Raw genomic sequence first — 17,155 nt, forward strand, 5'->3', positions numbered from 1 at the left:
AGCGCGGCGCCATTGGCGGCGTTCGGCGGCGGCGGCGAGTTCGAATGCGGCACGCCCGCCCCCAGCGAGCCGTGGGACGTCCGTGCGGCGCGGAGCGGCCTCGGCGGCGGCGCAGGTGAGGAGCAGCGGGGACGGCGGGAGGGTGCGGGGCCTGCGGGATGGCCGGCCGCCCCGGAGCGCCGCTTGGCCGCGGTGGAGGCCGCTCTCTCCTTCTCTCACGCCGGTTCGCGGCTTCAGCCCGCCGCTCCCGGCCCGGCAGCGGGGCGAGCGGTTCACCGGCTGCCGCGAGGCCGGCCCTGACTGTGCTTTTGCGGCGCCCAGCCGCCACTGCGGGCCCCTGTCCCCGCCCGGTGCGGGCAGGGTCGCCCATGAGGCCCGGGGAGGGAGGTGGGCGAGGCGGCTACCCTTCCAGGGGTGCTCGGGGCCTCCGCTGGGTCCGTGACGGCGGGTGCGGTGTCGCGCCCCACGACGGCGGGGCAGGAGCGGGGCCGCGGCGGCAGCGCGTCCCCGACGCCGGCTGCCCCCATTCGGGCGGGCGCCTGGGCCGGAGCCGCGGGGCCGCGTCACTTCCCGGCGCTCTCCGGCCCCTGCGGGCCCGCGCCGCGCTCGGTGGAGGGGTCGCGGCGGCGGGGAGGTGCGGGGTGCCGGTTCTACCGGGCGCTGACGCCTCCGGGGGCCTTGTGCCGCTCAGCGTAACTCGGGCTGGCGGCTCTGCAGGGCGCTTGTGGTTGCCCAGCTGTCGCGGCTGGCGGCCCCTGTCGTTGCTAACACCAAACCCGCGACTGTGGGTAGCAGGGCTCCTGGTCCTGAGCAACTGTGGAAAACTGGTGAGTGTGGCGTCTTCCCTCAGTTGCTTGGAGGCGCTTTCCTCGCAAGAGCATTTTTCTCCTTTTGGGTTTGTGCCCACTCATACTTCGGCAGGCGGTTTTTCTAGTTGCAACCATGAATGAACCCTGTTTTTTTTGTTGAGGAGAACGGTAAGTGTTCCGTGTTGCATCCTAATTATGTAAGGTGAAACTAGCTTCTAAAGGCCTGGCATAGCTCCAGGGACTTGGCTGTGTTCAGGACGGCAACTGTTCACCCCACCATCATGGGTTTTCTCCCCTTCGTTTCAGGGATAACAGGAGAAATGGATGATTACACAAAAATAGAGAAGATTGGGGAAGGTAAGTGTGAAGAACGGGGAGCCTTGTCATGCTCCACAGTCTGAGTTAACAAGTGCCATTGAAGCTATTGGAAGAACTACTGAGATTCAACCAACTGACAAAATAATTACTGCAGTAAACCACAAGCTTGTTTCTATATGTAAAGGCTTTGAGTGCCCTTCTTTTGAAGGTTACATGGTCCATTTGAAGCAACTGATCAGTGTTGAGGAGCATCTACCTTCATATTGATGGATAATGGTAGTGTACTTCTCCTCCAAGAGGGGAAGAAAACGTTCTGAGGCTTGAAGCCAGCTTTCCAGTTTAGGAAGCTCCCCCATTCCTTTGTGTATGAACTTGTTTACCAGTTGCTCCTGAAGCTGTATTGCGTGGCATACTTACTTGCTTGGAGTGTCTGGTGGGGAGTTGTGGTTTGTTGATTGTTGTGCTCAGTTTATATCCAATCACTGTGCTTGTCAAGGGAATGAGCAGATAGTAAACATCTGTGGAGAAGTGAATTTTAACAATTAATTTATGATGAGGCAATAAGATTAGCCACAAACCCCCTTTCACTGGAAATCCAGCCTATGTTAAATGTAGAACTCAGTGTGTTTTATAATGCTTTAGCCTTATGTAGAATTTGCAGTTCATTACTCTGAGGTAACAGCGAAATGTATGGGCTTGGATCTTCCAACAAGGTGTCATAACTGAAGCCTTGCATATGTATACTTTCTTCCTGAAAGAAACTATTTTGTTGGAGCTTAATCTGAGGGATTAATGCTTCAAGAAGGGTGAAACGGGAATACTTAAGCTGTCTTGGTTTGTTGAGGGTTCTACTTCTGTGAACACTGATTAAAGTATTACTACTGGTTCCAATTTTAGCTTCTACTGAGACCCACAGCACTACCCTCTCTCCAGCACTGAGGGTTGTGCTAGAGTTATTTCCATAGATCTGACCAATGGATGGATGGATCTCTGCAGAGAGAGCGCTACTTCTTTTGCAGCCAAACTTTTAATGTTTTAGCATGATGTATCAATGGTAAAATCATAACCCTTTGGGGATGAAAACATATAGTGATCTTGCCTGAAAGCTGATCAACCTGAAACTCAAATAGTATCTGATTTTAGAACTACATCTTCCAAATACTCAAGTTTCACACTTAGCCTACCATGTACCCTGTCCTAACAAATGTTACTGTTCATGGATGGCATGCTTGAAACGAACAAAACTATTGCATGGTTAAACTGCCAAAACTAAGTAGTTTGTAATCAAGCCAAATAGTTAAACAAAAAATACTTGATTGCAAGGACTCTTGCCTTTGTTAGTGGTTCTTACTTGCAGTGATTTACTTGTACCTGAAGCTGGTATTTCCTGTATGCGTTTCACTGTCTTTTTGTTCAGGTACCTATGGTGTTGTGTATAAAGGTCGTCACAAAACCACAGGCCAAGTGGTGGCAATGAAGAAAATACGTCTAGAAAGTGAGGAGGAAGGCGTTCCAAGTACTGCTATCCGAGAAATTTCTTTATTAAAAGAGCTGCATCATCCCAATATAGTCTGGTATGCATATACTGGTATTTAGCTAAACACTCTGAAGGGTGCTAGGTCACTTCAGATAAGAAATTATTTTTCCACCATTCTAGTGAGGTGGGAGCTACTCTGCTTAATACAGTATTTGCTTTACAGCAAATAGCTATAGTCCCAAATCCCATGTTTATGCCATTTTTCTAACTGGGACTTCCTCATGCTGCCTCTTCCCGTTCTAGAAATCTAACTTTTGCTGATTTTTGTAATCGGGTCAATTATTTTCAGAATGGTTATTGTTAGAGTGGAAACGGCATACCTCATGAGAACTAGTTGAAGCTGTTACTTTAGTTGGTCTCAGAATTTTATTTGCCACTGTGGAATAGACCACTTGGCTCTAGTGTTCTTACATGAGCCTCTGTCATCAGTCACTTCCTTGCTGCTTTGTAGCAGAAATTTACATGTTGTGTTATGATGCTGGCATGTCTGAGCTATGAGTGAAACTTCCATCGGTGATTACTTGACATTTAAAATTGATTGCAGCTATTGTCTTTCCCCCAAAATATTTGCTTGCTCTTTAATGCAGCAAAATACTTTCTCTCCCATGTGCCTGAAAATTGGCCATTTCCAGCCATGTAGTGACTAATTGTATGTATACTTGGGTTTAGGAACCCTTGTAATCTATTAAGGATGAAGGAGGTACTTAAAACTGAAAATCCTGCGGTGTCTACTAGGTTCCTATTATAATATTCCCTTAAGTCCACCTAGTAATTCAGGCTCTGCTATAAGTCAGCTTCAAACAGAAGCTAGGCACCAACACCCACAGTCTTTTTTCTTTTTTTTTTTCTCCAAGGCAACAGTGTGTTTTCCTCAGACTTCCTGTGTCTAATACTAGGCGTGAGGAAGTCTAAGTTTAATGGGAAGCATATAGGTTTTTATCTCAGTCTGACGCTATTTCAGATACGCTTGATTTTCCAGATGACAGTATAACTCACTGTTAATCTTTGAAGACTGAAAGCTTTTTAAGACACTTATAATAGGAACTTGGAAACATCAGCTTATATCCCTGTTGAGAGGGGAAATGTAACCATGAGTCTGTGCATTTTGCAATGGAGTTGATCATGACTCAATTTTTAGTCTTCAGGATGTTCTTATGCAGGATTCAAGACTGTACCTTGTCTTTGAATTCCTCTCCATGGATCTCAAGAAATACTTGGATACTATTCCATCTGGCCAATATTTGGATCGTTCACGTGTTAAGGTAATGAGGACAATTTCTTAATACGAGAGAAACTAATGGAAAGATCACCTACAAAGCTATAAGCAGGTCTTTTCAGTATAATTAACTCCTTGAGAAGAAATGAAAGGTTAAAGAAGCAGCTGTGGGTAATAAATGTGAGTTTTGCTCTCAAATGCCACTTAAAATTCTTTTAATTACTGAAATTAAACTGCCTTAAATGAAGCTTAAGTATTAATTTGTGTGGCTTTATGATATTAATGCAACATCTGCAATGCTTTGGCTCTCTGTATCCTACTACTATGGGGAGATCTAATGTAAGGAAACAGCTTTATGTTGCAGAACACTAACTTGTACTAAAGGTTACTCCTTTTTTTTTTTTTTCTACTTCCTCCTTTCTAGAGTTACTTGTATCAAATCTTGCAAGGTATTGTCTTCTGCCATTCAAGAAGAGTTCTGCACAGAGACTTAAAACCTCAGAATCTCTTAATAGATGACAAAGGAGTGATTAAACTGGCAGACTTTGGATTGGCCCGAGCCTTTGGAATTCCAGTGCGGGTATACACTCATGAAGTGAGTTGGAACGTCCTCTTGGTGATTTTGACAATACTTGCTAGCTTCCTGGTAATAACTGAGTATTACACAGCTGAAAAGAATCAAGGAGTTTTTGAAGTCATAAACTAACAGTATCAAAAAGTTTTATTTCGGTTTTGTTTTACTCAATGGCTTTCTGTCTCCCTGACTGTTGTTTTAGTCTAAAGTTCCAAAGCATCTTATGAATCCTGCTCTTACCTTGAGAATGAATCAGGCCAGAACTCATTGCTTGCTAAAGGCAACTACTGCAATGGAGTCTTTTGGATTTGTCTATAAATGAAGTTTGAAACTAGTATTTTCACTAAAACTTCTAGCACTGACTATTATTTTAACCAAAAACCTGTGAATGCTACTTAACATATGAGCCATTGCGCTTCCAGTCAATTAGAGGACCTGATCCTATGCACTTAAAAAAATATTTCTATGTTTAACAGGTAGTGACACTGTGGTACAGGTCTCCAGAGGTGTTGCTGGGATCTGCTCGTTACTCTACCCCTGTAGATATATGGAGCATAGGTACCATATTTGCTGAGCTGGCAACTAAAAAGCCGCTTTTCCATGGAGACTCAGAGATTGACCAGCTCTTCAGAATCTTCAGGTATGTCAGGCTAAACTTTTCCTTGCTACTTGTGCGGCTTTGCGCGACAGTGCTGCGTGCTTATTAAAACCATAGCAGGATGTACAGATCTCAGACTACACTGCTTAATATTTTGCTTATGCTTGCACAGAGCTTTAGGGACCCCCAACAATGAGGTATGGCCTGAAGTGGAATCTCTGCAAGACTATAAAAACACTTTCCCAAAATGGAAACCTGGCAGCCTTGGAACACATGTCAAAAACTTAGATGATGATGGGCTTGACCTGCTGGCTGTAAGTAGTCTTTCTTAAATTGCTGAGTAAGAAACTGAACAGGTAATTTTAAAATACTCCAGAACACACAAAGCTATACTAATCAGTCTTGGCTAGAATGAAGATGTAGAGACCTTCAAACTACCAGCAGTGGTATGGGTTGTCATTCTTGTAGAACTGACACTGAGTGACACTCACTCCCTTCATAAATAATAGACGACAATACTACTCTTCTCATAAAGCACTTGCACCTCAGCTTTTTTTATACTAATCATCCTCACTTTCAAGTTGAACCTGGATTAGCATTTACAATCGGGTCTAAATGAAGGCTTCTGTCCACAAACTGTAGCTGTCACCTTCCTGCTGCCAGCACTAATTGTAATGTGGCTATATGACTGTGATCCAGTTGAAAATGTTTTTCTTTTAAGGTAGCATGTAGATTAATCTTAGTGGGCTCATTTTGGTTAAGCTTTCATGGTGGTCAAACTGAATAAACAAAGATGGAAACAGCTGAATGTATTGATTAGCTGTGAAACCAGGGGCTTAGTCTAAGTTGGCCTATAGTATCTGTCTCAATTGCCTTTAAATGTTTTTGACTGTGGTGGGTTAACTTTTAATTGGTGTATTTTGTTTCTAGTGTGAGTCTAGTTCTCTGGCCGTGCAGTTGAAGTATCACACTAAGCTTTTATTTGACAAGCTTTTCATCAGGCTTTTCCCTGTAGTGCCCTTCCAGCTCACGTGCTGCCACTGCAGACTAATTTAGATCACATCAGGTGTGATCTTAGATGTACCTAAGTGTGAGAATGTACCTTGGTGACTTACCCTTTTGCTCTCCTAAAGATGCATTTATACAGTGCAGACTTATGTATGGGGGGTGTGGGGTGGGTGCTCTGTGTCTTAAAATAAGCTGAAACTTGAGAACTATCTTGGTACAAGGGGAACCTTCTACAGCATTTACCTGTGTAGCTGGCTCATATTTTTAAGCAGTCACTAAGTAGTTTATTATCCATATTGGTACAGCTATAGCAAAATACTCTGAATGAAGCAGTGTTGCCAAAGAATCTCAAATGACCACAATTTCTCACAGTTTTTCTTTGTGAGAACAGAACCACAGTTCAGATTGACAACCTGAACATTTGTTAAATGTAAAGTTATTTTGGATAGCTCTCTGAATCTTGTAGCAGTATTGTTTTACAGAGACAACTGACTTAAGCTGGGAATAATTCCACTGACAGCATGATGAGTAAATCAGTTTGAAGTAGAACTGTTCCTGATTGTACTTACAAACTAAGATAAATTGAACAGGCAAGAAAATCTTATAGTCATGTAACTGGCCTGCTAAGTACTCATCTGAGCTTAGTTGTGGCTTCATTGTGCAAAACCCATGTTCTGGGCTGCTGCTAATAAAGGCCAAAAAATTACTAGTTCCTCAAATGGTGGTAACACAATACTAATCTCAAAGCATACTAAATTCTCTAAAATCTTGTATAATTTTACCTTTAATAAATGTTGACATTTTAGCTTCCTATTAATGCCTGGTGACTGGAATGGCTGAACTCTTAGGCATCTGGAATCCATTTAAATTTCCTATGGCACTTTTAAGCCTGAAGCAGTAATATGACTTTAAAGGCAACGAAACTGAATATTTCATTCTAGAGTACAAGCCCAAATGTGTCAATGAAGATGTTAATTTCTCCTTCTATAGATGATTGCAGATGGAAGTGGCATGTAAAATAGTTATCTCTGAAAATGGGTCACATATTTTTGTATTGAGACCAATTGCTTGAGTCAGGCTGTAAACTTAAGACCTTCATAATCTAAACTACTTCTGGGGCCAGGATTCCAAAGCACTTAATGGCTGTCATCAAAAGCTTTGGTCTATCAGAAATGAAGTGCCAGGAAAAGCTATGTTTCAGGCTGCTCAGAGGAGAAATGGTCACTTAATCTATCAGCTGAAGTGCTGTAGCCTCAGTGTCAAAGCATCCCCTTTTCAGATAAATTTGTGCCTTTTTTTGTCTGAGTCAATTTCAAGAAAAACTTTGATATTGGTATTAGCTATGGGATACTATTATTCTGCGATATAGCTAATGGGAACCTGTCACAAGGTAAAATTGGACATGCAAGGTTAAATCTAGAGACTCTGTTGCATTTGGCAGGAGTTCAGAGAACATAAATGCAAATTTCGTGGTTTAAATCAACTTGGAAGGCTCCCTGTAGGATGAAGTCTAAAGACAGTTAAATGTCAAGACGGAATACTGGGCAGAGTAATATTGGTTAAGCTTTTTTTCTGGAAAACAAACTTGTTGTGGGGATGGCGAAGAAGCAGCTGGTAGAATCCTGGTTATTTGAATTTGAAATGTACTTTCCTTTAGTAAAGAGGAGTAAAAGCAAAAAGACTTTGCAGACTTGGCTAGTCTTAGACCTAGTAGAAAACTGTGAAATGCTTTATTCCTTTCTTTTGCAGCCGGTTGTATGATATAAACCGTAGACTCTTTTCATTAAAGCTCCTAGCAAAACAGTCTTGCCTGTTCTGTAAAGTTCTGAGGGCTTTCTGGTGGCTGTGACATCCCCTCTATTTCCTTTCAGCTTTATTATAAAGTCTTCAGTTGAAGTAACTTACTGCAAAGAAACTCTGTGTTTCTTCAGTTCTACCTGTTTGCCTGCTATTTCCCTATATGGATTTTGAAACAGGGATCACTCTCTTATTTTAACTGAAGTGCTGCACCAAGCAGTAATAGCAATTTGACATCAGTTTCTTCAATCTCAGTTTAACAATACAAGTGTAAGACCACTTGTCTTTGGTAAACATGTTGGGCTCTAACAGCTTAAAGCTTGATTTCCCTTAGTCGAGAAGCTGACACAAATAATTATTGCCACAATGTCTGGTTCTAGATTTAGTTTGGTGCATGTGGTACCCAGATGCATGCATGGGCCTGGTTATTGAATAGGAGAATAGATGTGTCCTTCACTTCCTGAGATGTTATGCACTGCTACTGACCTACTACTGACTTGTAGGTGGAAATAACCTCTCTCCTTCTACAAGAAATTGAGGAACATGGCGGGGACAACTTCTCTTTATGGTTTATTATTATAATTACTATTACTGTGGTTAAAAATCTATCTATTTTAACAATATTTTAGTTCCTATTTCATGAGGGAGTAAATGTGTTTTCTTTTTCTTCCAGAAAATGTTAATTTATGATCCTGCAAAAAGAATTTCTGGCAAAATGGCCTTGAACCATCGATATTTTGATGACTTGGACAAATCCACTCTCCCTGCTAATCTGATTAAGAAAGAGTAGACCTTTGTATGAAATCAACCAGAGTGAAATAATTGTGCTTACTTTTACTATTAAGTCTGTCTGTAACTTGTATGTCTGTCTCCTAAAACTCTTTAGTTCGTTTTCATTTAAGTGTTATCTAAATGTAAATATTAACCTATTAGTCCTAAGTTCAAATACAATGCAAGTATTGCTGCCGTTAAGACAATGAACTTTCTATAAATAAAGCTTTAAATCCAGTGAAGGACTGAACTTTTTTCTAGACTGTGGGTGCTCAACAGAAGGACTCTTTTTCTTTGGAATGTGCTGGTAAGGTATCACTTGTCTGAAGAAAAAAAAAAAGCAACTAACCTACTAAATGGCTGTTCTTGATATGTTAGGAAAATATAATAGGATATTCCTCAAAAGTTTGAGTTGTTTCAGTATAATGGTCAGTTAAAATTTTGCTTAAGCATGGCAACCAATGTAAATTGAGTTATTTTGAACTGAAGAATTGCAACTTACTAAAGCCAAGTAGATGGCCAAACTTGGTTTAAGGTTTGAGGTTTTGGAGGTATTGCAAATGATGATTTGGAAAAAATCCTTGCTCCGCATGCTTTTCTGTTATCTTGAAGGTCTGAGAATTTACCTAGATGTTGGCATGTTAACTTGTGAACTGGCATAGTTCTAACTCCTGGACCGGTTAAGGTATGATATCTTCAATTTTATATTGACTGCCTAATGCCAATGTGTAACTGCTTAACAGGGCCCCTTCCAACTGCTAACAGTGATACAGTTCTCTGGGTCTCGTTAAAAGTAGAGCCCCCTGGATTATGCGTCAACTTGAAAATTAGTCTGTCTTTATATAGGAATAGTCAAGTAAATGTTGGCTTAACATGACTGCTAGGAATTGCAATCATCGCTTAACTTTACAGGTGAATATCATAAAAAGTTCAAAATTCAGGGGTATATACTAATTGATTGTATGTTAGGTACCCAGTTACTCCCTCTTTTGGCTTTCAGATACATCGGTAGGCATGGAGTGCACATCTGGCTTAGGTTTCATTGGGTCTAAGCACTGGTGCTTGCTGGTTAGGGCCTAAAGCTTGCAGCAAAGTGTGGAATTGTAATGAAAAGATTTAACCTGTTAAGTTGGGCACGTGAAAGGAACAAAACATGCCTCACTGTTTATGAAGAGTTCATAAAAGCCCTGCCCTACAGCTGCAGGAGAGTGAGACTTTGAAATGAGCAGTGGCGGTGATGACATCCTGTCCCTCAGCTGCTTACTGTTGCGTTTGTTTTAGGCCTACTTTTTGTTAACGAGTAGCATTTTTAGATGTACATACCACCCGGGGTGGTGTTAGTGTTGTTTTCTGCAGAGTGGTTCTTAATCTCCAGCAGTGACGGGAGACTGTCAGCTTAATGGAATCATTTAGCAGTGGAGAGACTTGGTTAGAAATTGCTTACAGAGGAGGTCACTTAACCGAAGGCAGAGGTGAAGAAGATTGCTGTGGCTGACTCCTTTCTGTTAATGCTAGTGATAGGATGAAGTTTCAAGACAAACTAGGGGCCTCATTTATCTGCTTTTGAATGTAGTTAACTTGATGTGAGCTTTACTGGACCAAGGGATGGTTGCCTGCTGGTTACTTTAGTGTAGAAAAGGGGAACCTGCTAGCAACTGCTTTAAAAAATCAGAAGTTAATCTGTTGAAGCAAATACTGGTGACCTTAAGACTTATAGTGGACAGACTTTTGTTTAAATTCTTTGTGTGGAGAGAAAGATTTCAACTAGGCAAACTCAGACTTGTTGCTTGCAATACTGGTAAAGCCCTATTTTTGTCATGTAGTACTCGTGTCTGTTTCATGTGATACAGTGAACAAAAAGATTTTGGTACTAAAACATCTAAAGAAAGCTTTTTAAACAATTTATTACAAGTCTGCAGTCTCTCTTGTTTACCCAGGCACCATTAGGACCAGTGGTGTGACACAGCTAGCTTCGCAGCTCTGAATGAACTACTATAGTACTAGCATACCGGATGGAGAAAGGAATGCAAAGTCATCTGTGTCTGAGGTCAGATAAGGTGGTGAACATCATACCCAAAGACAGGACCCATTTCAATAGCTAAATTCTGAAATACAGTGCAAAGTGATCAATAATGCGAACAATTTACCTTAAGGAAAAACACATTGTCTAGACCAGGGGTCCTCAAAGTTTTTAACCAGGGGGCCGGCGCGCAGATGCAGTGGCAGGCAGCCGTCTGCGGCTGCTTGGTTCCCCCCAACCCCCGGCGGGGGGGTGTCTGTAAATACCAGGGGCCGTATCTGGCCCGTGGGCCGTAGTTTGAGGACCCCTGGTCTCTACTTTAACTGCCCTGCTGCCTAGACCTAGTACGTGGGAGGTTTGTGATGCTCAGGTTTTCACCATCTGAAGATCCATTGCATGCTGTTGAAAACCTGAGGTGCCTCGTACTTTGGGGATTTACCCCGCTGCGGGTCAGAATTGGCAGCCCTATTTATTGATGGTGCTTTGGCTGTGTATTGAGAACTGAATTGCTATAGTGCATTTGTCCTCCAGCTGGGGACCTCGTAGCTCTTGGCAGGGTATTGCTGGTTCCTAATCTTTATTAGGGTGTTTAGACAACGGAATTGTATCAAACCAGCAGCTGGCTGTGGGCCCACCAGGCAATAGCCAGCATATGTTTCATAGCTTCGGATGGAGAGTGATTAGCTGAAAATAGAGAACACTGTACCTTTTCTGAAGTGACTAGAAGTCAATGTATTGTTCCCCCCCTCCGTTACGTGCAGTAGATTTAGTTCCTCAGTTACTAAGTAACTTAATCTCTAAAAGCCCACTTACTGTTACTACTAGTAAATAATGTAATGTTGAATTTAAAGTTACCTTTATGGGCTTTTATAGTGACAGTGAGCATCTGTAAAAGCTCCACGAGTGTGCAGTAGCTTTCTTCTGACCGTTGTAAGAACTGGGGGTGGAATTACTTTATGTAAAAGCAGTCTGCTCTTAGTGGAAATAAAGTTCCATGATCTTGCATCGGTAATACCTCTGGTGCTGTGGCTGCCACTCAATAATGTGTTTTCTGCTATAGCACGGGGAAAACCCTAGCAGGGAATGGTAACCTTAACCTGCTCTTTCACTTAACTTGCTCATCTTCCATCCTGTTAAAAAGTAGTGCAGGTAAAAAAGTTTGGTATATGCAAGAATGGCATTTTATGCAGGGTCAAATTAGGGGATGGGGGGTGGTTTTTTGAAGTTTCCAAGTGCTAGCAAGGCTTGTTCTTTTCAAAATTGCCAACCACCTACTAGATACTTGTAGACCGAGCTCAGCTGCTTGTATTTTACTTGGACATAATTCACTTTAGTAAGAATATGGTATTGCCATCTACTGCTTTTGAAACAAATGGCTCTTAGCAATAGAGATTTTACAGGGAACAAAGAGGAAGAGCTTTTCTTTCAAAATCCTTGAATGGGGCAAATATGTAAAAGCTGGTGTAAAAAGAAACCTGCACCTCTTCATGTGTTGGTGCAGGTGTCTGTGTCAGAGGCTGTCCTTCCTGGGCCAGTGCTTCTAGCAGTGCCTTTACGCTGCAGTGTGCAATGAATCTGTCCTCTTCAGTCTGAACAGGCAGAGCAGGGCTAGCTGATTGGCATGCTCTGCTGCAGACTTAACTTGTTTCAAATAAATTTTAATTTACAATCGGTTCTTTTTGAGTGACTTATCTTCTTGTGGGCATTTTCCTACTGTTGTTTATGCTCCTTTATGGCACCTGGAGATGGACCTGGAGATTAGCAGATACAATTTCCTGAAACAGCTGCTACCGAACATGCAGAACTCGACTCTTCATGTGCTTTCCCTTTGTGCAGTTTCTCTCTCATTTGACAATCCCAAACAATTTGACAATAACGGTGGTATCTCTCTTTCTTGCTTGTTTTCTAGTCTTAAATATTTTTCCCTTGTCATACATCAACCACTGAGTCACGTTTGCTTTTGGAAGTGTAAGTCTCTAATGTTCTCAGCCTCTCATTCTTAAAACCCATTGGCGGTGTCTGCTTTTACAAATCATATTCTCTGTCCAGTATTTACTGGGGTAGGAGAGGCAAGAAGTTTCATGAAAAAGATAATTTTTCAGGTAAAGGCAAGTCCAGGACGATTAGTACCTAGCGCTTCTCACCAATGGGTTGGGATGTTCTGCATCAGCATCTGCTGTCTTAGTGACGAGGGGCTGAGGCAGAGAGGGGTCTGGCGACTTGTCTGGAGCAGAACAAAATTTTCACTCAAGTCCTGTAGTTCAACAATAGTGTTTGGGGTTTTGTTGTTGGTTTTTTTGGTTTTTTCTTTCTTTGTGAGGAGGTCCTGGAAGAGTTCTTGGGGCATGGGGCTGGGGCGGGGGGTAGATCTGAAGGAGTAACCGTTATTGATGAGAGAAAAAAGGGGTCTTTCTAAGGAAGGTTTGATAATAGCAACCTTTGGTACCATTGAAATGTTAAACGTGTGTCCTAACCCAAGTTATAACCAGTGGTAATTTGTCAGTACTAGAAAAGGGCTATTCTCAGGTTTTGCTGCTAAAGAAATATTTCAACACTTAATGCAACTGCAGTTACTAGAACCAGAAGAATATTTACTGCAGCTGGCCAGGCTGAGTCCACTGGAGTACCACACAATTTGCCAGGAAATGAGAATGTTACCTGCCGCTTTACACTGCGTGTGGTTAGTGCCAGAGGGAATCAGGTTAAGGTAATGATGTGTCTGACAAAAGGAAGGAGGTTAATGATTAAAAAAATCTTATTAAATGAAGGAAAATGCTGCATGCTTCTGAACAATTAAAGCTGGGAAACGTCCCTTATGCATAAGTTGGTTCCTGAGTAAAGACTAAAGCTGATGTTAACTAAACCAACAGAGCAGTGCAGGGTGGTTCCAGGCTTTTAGGACTGAAGAGGCATTGCCTTGGGACAGTCCTGCGGCAGCTGGTAAATGCATGATTGATCCAGTTTCTATGGTGCTAGAAGAGGACTGACTTTGGCTTTCCACTGCTGTGTGTAGATCTCGTTTTAGCATTTGTATAATCAGTTTTCTGCAGGAGGGAGGGGATGTCAAGCTATTGTGACATTGCTAAAAAGGACCATGTAAACAAGCTCCCCCTCCATTAATTACCTAAGGAACCTTCTGTTTGTCCTGGAGTGTGTGCTACAAAGTGCTCCTTCATCTGTTGAAACGTGGGGTAGGTGTAAGATTTATATTGGCCCAGAGGGGATGCGAGATGTACCTGCTGGAGTCATAAAGATGTATCTGTTCAGCCAGATTGCAGTTGCGTTTTGGTACGTTTGCAATTATTTTTGAGCAGCAAATAAAAATTGTGCAGCAAGTGACTGAGAACTTATTAGTATTCTTGTACAGTATTTGGGGTTACCTCTGAAAAGCCAGTTTTGAATAGCAATATTTCCTGCTTGATGTCTGCAGACCTGCATGAAGACATAGCACTACTACTGGCTCGATTTTATTTTGTATCAGCTGTGTAAAGACTGAGTGAGAATAAGGAAACGTTGATACAGAGGCCATACTTCATTAAGCCTGACTTTTTTTAGTTCCCTGCCAAGCTCCTTGCCTTATTTTCTGACAAGCTGCATCAATTTGTGGGGTAATGTAAAAATTTCCCATTGCTTTGACCACCAGCTGCTCTGGTTTACATCTGCTGCACCAATGGCTGATTTCAGGTAATGGCTCTTGGTTTTGTTCCCACTACATATTCCTGTATAAAGTATTGTCTCCTCACATGTACATCTCAGCAGGGTACTAGGCATTCACCTCTGTTGTTGGGCATATTCTACTTGAGCGTGGTCTGCTGGCTATTTCACTATGTTCTCATTCTGTTTGAATCAATAGCAGCCTTGATTGAAGCTGCTGCTGATTAATTGACCAGTCTCAAACATATGTACCCAGTATAGGTAGCTGGCTGCCTCTAATGGAAGAATTGGAAATGATAGTTCGTTTCTCCTGGTTGCTGAAGTGATAGGTATTATGCCTTTGGGGATAATTAATGGCTTTACAGGGTTAGTTATATTCAGTTCTTTGAATTTAGTAAAAGCCTTTCTGTTGACCTCTGTAGGGTTTAGACTAGACTGTGGGAGGCGGTTGGTTAAGAAAATATTTTTCCAAACTATTTTAAGTAGTAACCTATTGAATTTAATTTTTAAAATGTTCTGCCTACAATTCACAAGACACCCAGTACATGCAAAGCAGCGTGTTTGTGACTGAGGGTCAAAACCTGTGATCTTGGTAATTTCCAGCATGGATCCTTAGTCCTGGAGGAAGATGCTTTTCCCATGACAGCTGAGACTTGCTTAGCGAGCAGTGCCCCACGGGCCCTTCTGATCCAAGTAGGGCTAAAGGAGCTTCCCTGGCTTTTATTTGCTCTGTACCTACTGCTTTTCTTTGTACGAGACTCATTAATTAACACTTTCCCTGCCACTTGCTGGTCTTTCAGAAGAGCTATTTTTGCATTAAAAAAAAAAAGTTTTGTCCCTGTATCATGAAAAGTCCTCGCTGCTATTCCCTCCATCTCCAACTGCCCTCCAGTGCTATTTTTCTTCTCTGTTATCTGAGTCTTTTGACTTAAGAAGCATCAGAGACTGACCTTTTTCAAGTCCGTCCTCCTCTACAGCGATTAGAGGAAGAACACCAACCAACCCAAGGGCTGGCTCTGCCTGTCTTGCTTCCAACGGGGACTAAAGACCACAAGGAAGGTTATCTAATACCTGAGGTTGTCCCATCTGGACTCTTCATACCAGAGGAGAGCTCAGGCTCTAAAATGCTCCCAGTTGGTGGTATGGGGGGATAAAAGGAGAAGTCAGTCCTTTTCACCTTGTAGGGTCTCTTAATGGATCGTATTGCGAACAGCTTACTGCTGTGACCTAGCAGGTCTTCAGACACCTGTGGGGATCGGAAAGAATTGGGCTAGTTGAAGTAAGGCAGAGAAGAGAGTGTCTCTTAGTGTACCTCTGCATGGGTCAGCTCTTGTTGCTTCCCACAGGATCTTGACCTTTTTTGTGTTCTCTCAGAACAGTCGCTCATCACTCGGTGAGAGCAAGTTCCTGAGCTTCTACGCTCCACTTCAACTCCTTTGCTGTTTAAACTGTGGACAGTAGGGTAAATATTTCACAGATGTTTGCTGAACTGTGTTTGCTCTGGGCTCTGAACATATAACACTTTGTACTACAAATGTGTCTGACACCTGCCAATATTTCCCCCACACCCCCCCAATGCAGGCACATGTTTCTGAAATATCTTTTAACTCACTGGCTGTGAAAAAGGAGGAAGGGTTCCTCTTCTATTACATTTGTCTTGATCTTATTTTAAAACTATAATCTGAGGATGAGGAATTACAGCATCTATGAATTACCTCACCTCAGAAGCTCATCTTGAGATATACTGGGAATACTGAGTTGCTGGGAATTTAATAGTTACTCAGCATCCTTTGGTGATAGGCAAAAGGATAAAAGGAAAATGTGAAACAGTGTGGAACATATAAAATTGGCAGACAGGGAAAACTTAAACTATTTTATGTCCCTATAAGGGGAAAATAGAAAGATTTATGGGGAAGCCTTTCTTTAAAGTTGTCTGAGAAATAATCATAATTTTAATAGTAAAATAAAATTTAAAAGGCTCCGGGGAAGTGTGATTTTTTTTTTTTTTTTTTGATCTCATTGCAGAAATCTGGTACTTTTCTCTGGATCAGTAATGAATACATTTTCTTTTCCTTCTTAGTATCTGGGGCTTCATATGTAAAGGTATGAAAATAAAAACAATGGGGCTCTAGGAAAAATTATTTTAGATGAACTATGACAAAACAAAGTCCTGATGTGTATTTGGTATAAAAATTATATTCTCACTCCCGAAGCATCTTTGTTGTGGCTGCCCTGTGGCCACGGGGTGTCAGCCTGGTACCGCCGCACCGGCAGGCGCTGCAGGGCCAGGGAGCAGGACAAAGCTCGCAGGCTCTCCTGGCTCCATGAAAAATTGAAGGGTATTTATTTTCTGGTAGGCAGCCAGGCTGAAAATACTATCTGAATTGAAAGCCTTTCATGAAACATCTGGGCAGTTAAATTTTGCTAACTTCAAAGATGTCCAGCACCATCCTGACATACTGATTTCTTTCTTCAGTGAAAAATCACTTAGGCTAACATACAAAAGCCTCCGTGAAACTATTTCATGCTAAAATTAATGACCAAAATGTCTATGCTTAATAAAGCAAGTATAACAGAAGTGCCAGTCAATACTGTTAAACTACAACAGGGTCATACTCAGCCTCACAAACTCCTATCAATCGTCCTCAGTGGCCAGTTTCGCAGTGGATTTTTTTTAAGCCCGCATGCTTCATCTCTAGATTTGCCATTCTGTACTTGGTATATGTGTGCAAAATTGTGCCTCTGTTTTTGTTTTCCTTCTCTGCTGGTAATAATAATTAATAACAAAGTCAAGCTTATAGCAGTTAAAAATCTGGTCCTCAACACTGACTTTAAATATAAGGTCTTGTTTTT

General features: G+C 42.0%; 1 protein-coding gene across 2 annotated transcripts; it reads left to right on the forward strand.

Moving 5' to 3' along the window:
- Positions 1-8,865, forward strand: CDK1 (cyclin dependent kinase 1). Of its 2 annotated transcripts, none has more exons than XM_055819563.1 (8): positions 1-115; positions 1,116-1,166; positions 2,545-2,701; positions 3,803-3,926; positions 4,305-4,475; positions 4,931-5,094; positions 5,225-5,366; positions 8,531-8,865. In XM_055819563.1, the coding sequence occupies exons 2-8, from the start codon at positions 1,130-1,132 to the stop codon at positions 8,645-8,647; spliced, it is 912 nt and encodes a 303-aa protein (XP_055675538.1). In that variant the 5' UTR covers positions 1-115; positions 1,116-1,129; the 3' UTR covers positions 8,648-8,865. The 2 variants fall into 2 exon arrangements, with proteins under 2 accessions (XP_055675538.1, XP_055675531.1); XM_055819556.1 differs by lacking the exon at positions 1-115 and adding an exon at positions 813-977.
- Positions 8,866-17,155: the final 8,290 nt, after the last annotated feature.

The sequence above is a fragment of the Falco peregrinus genome, chromosome 1 (genome assembly GCF_023634155.1).
Source record: "Falco peregrinus isolate bFalPer1 chromosome 1, bFalPer1.pri, whole genome shotgun sequence".
NCBI lineage: Eukaryota > Metazoa > Chordata > Aves > Falconiformes > Falconidae > Falco > Falco peregrinus.

What these genes read in the sequence shown, in the direction of transcription:
- CDK1 (XM_055819556.1), top strand. Translation starts at nt 947, where the DNA reads ATGAACCCTGTTTTTTTTGTTGAGGAGAACG. An exon ending in TGCGGGTATACACTCATGAA is followed by an intron (nt 4,476 to 4,930) that starts GTGAGTTGGAAC and finishes TATGTTTAACAG; the next exon opens with GTAGTGACACTGTGGTACAG. An exon ending in ATGGGCTTGACCTGCTGGCT is followed by an intron (nt 5,367 to 8,530) that starts GTAAGTAGTCTT and finishes TTTTTCTTCCAG; the next exon opens with AAAATGTTAATTTATGATCC.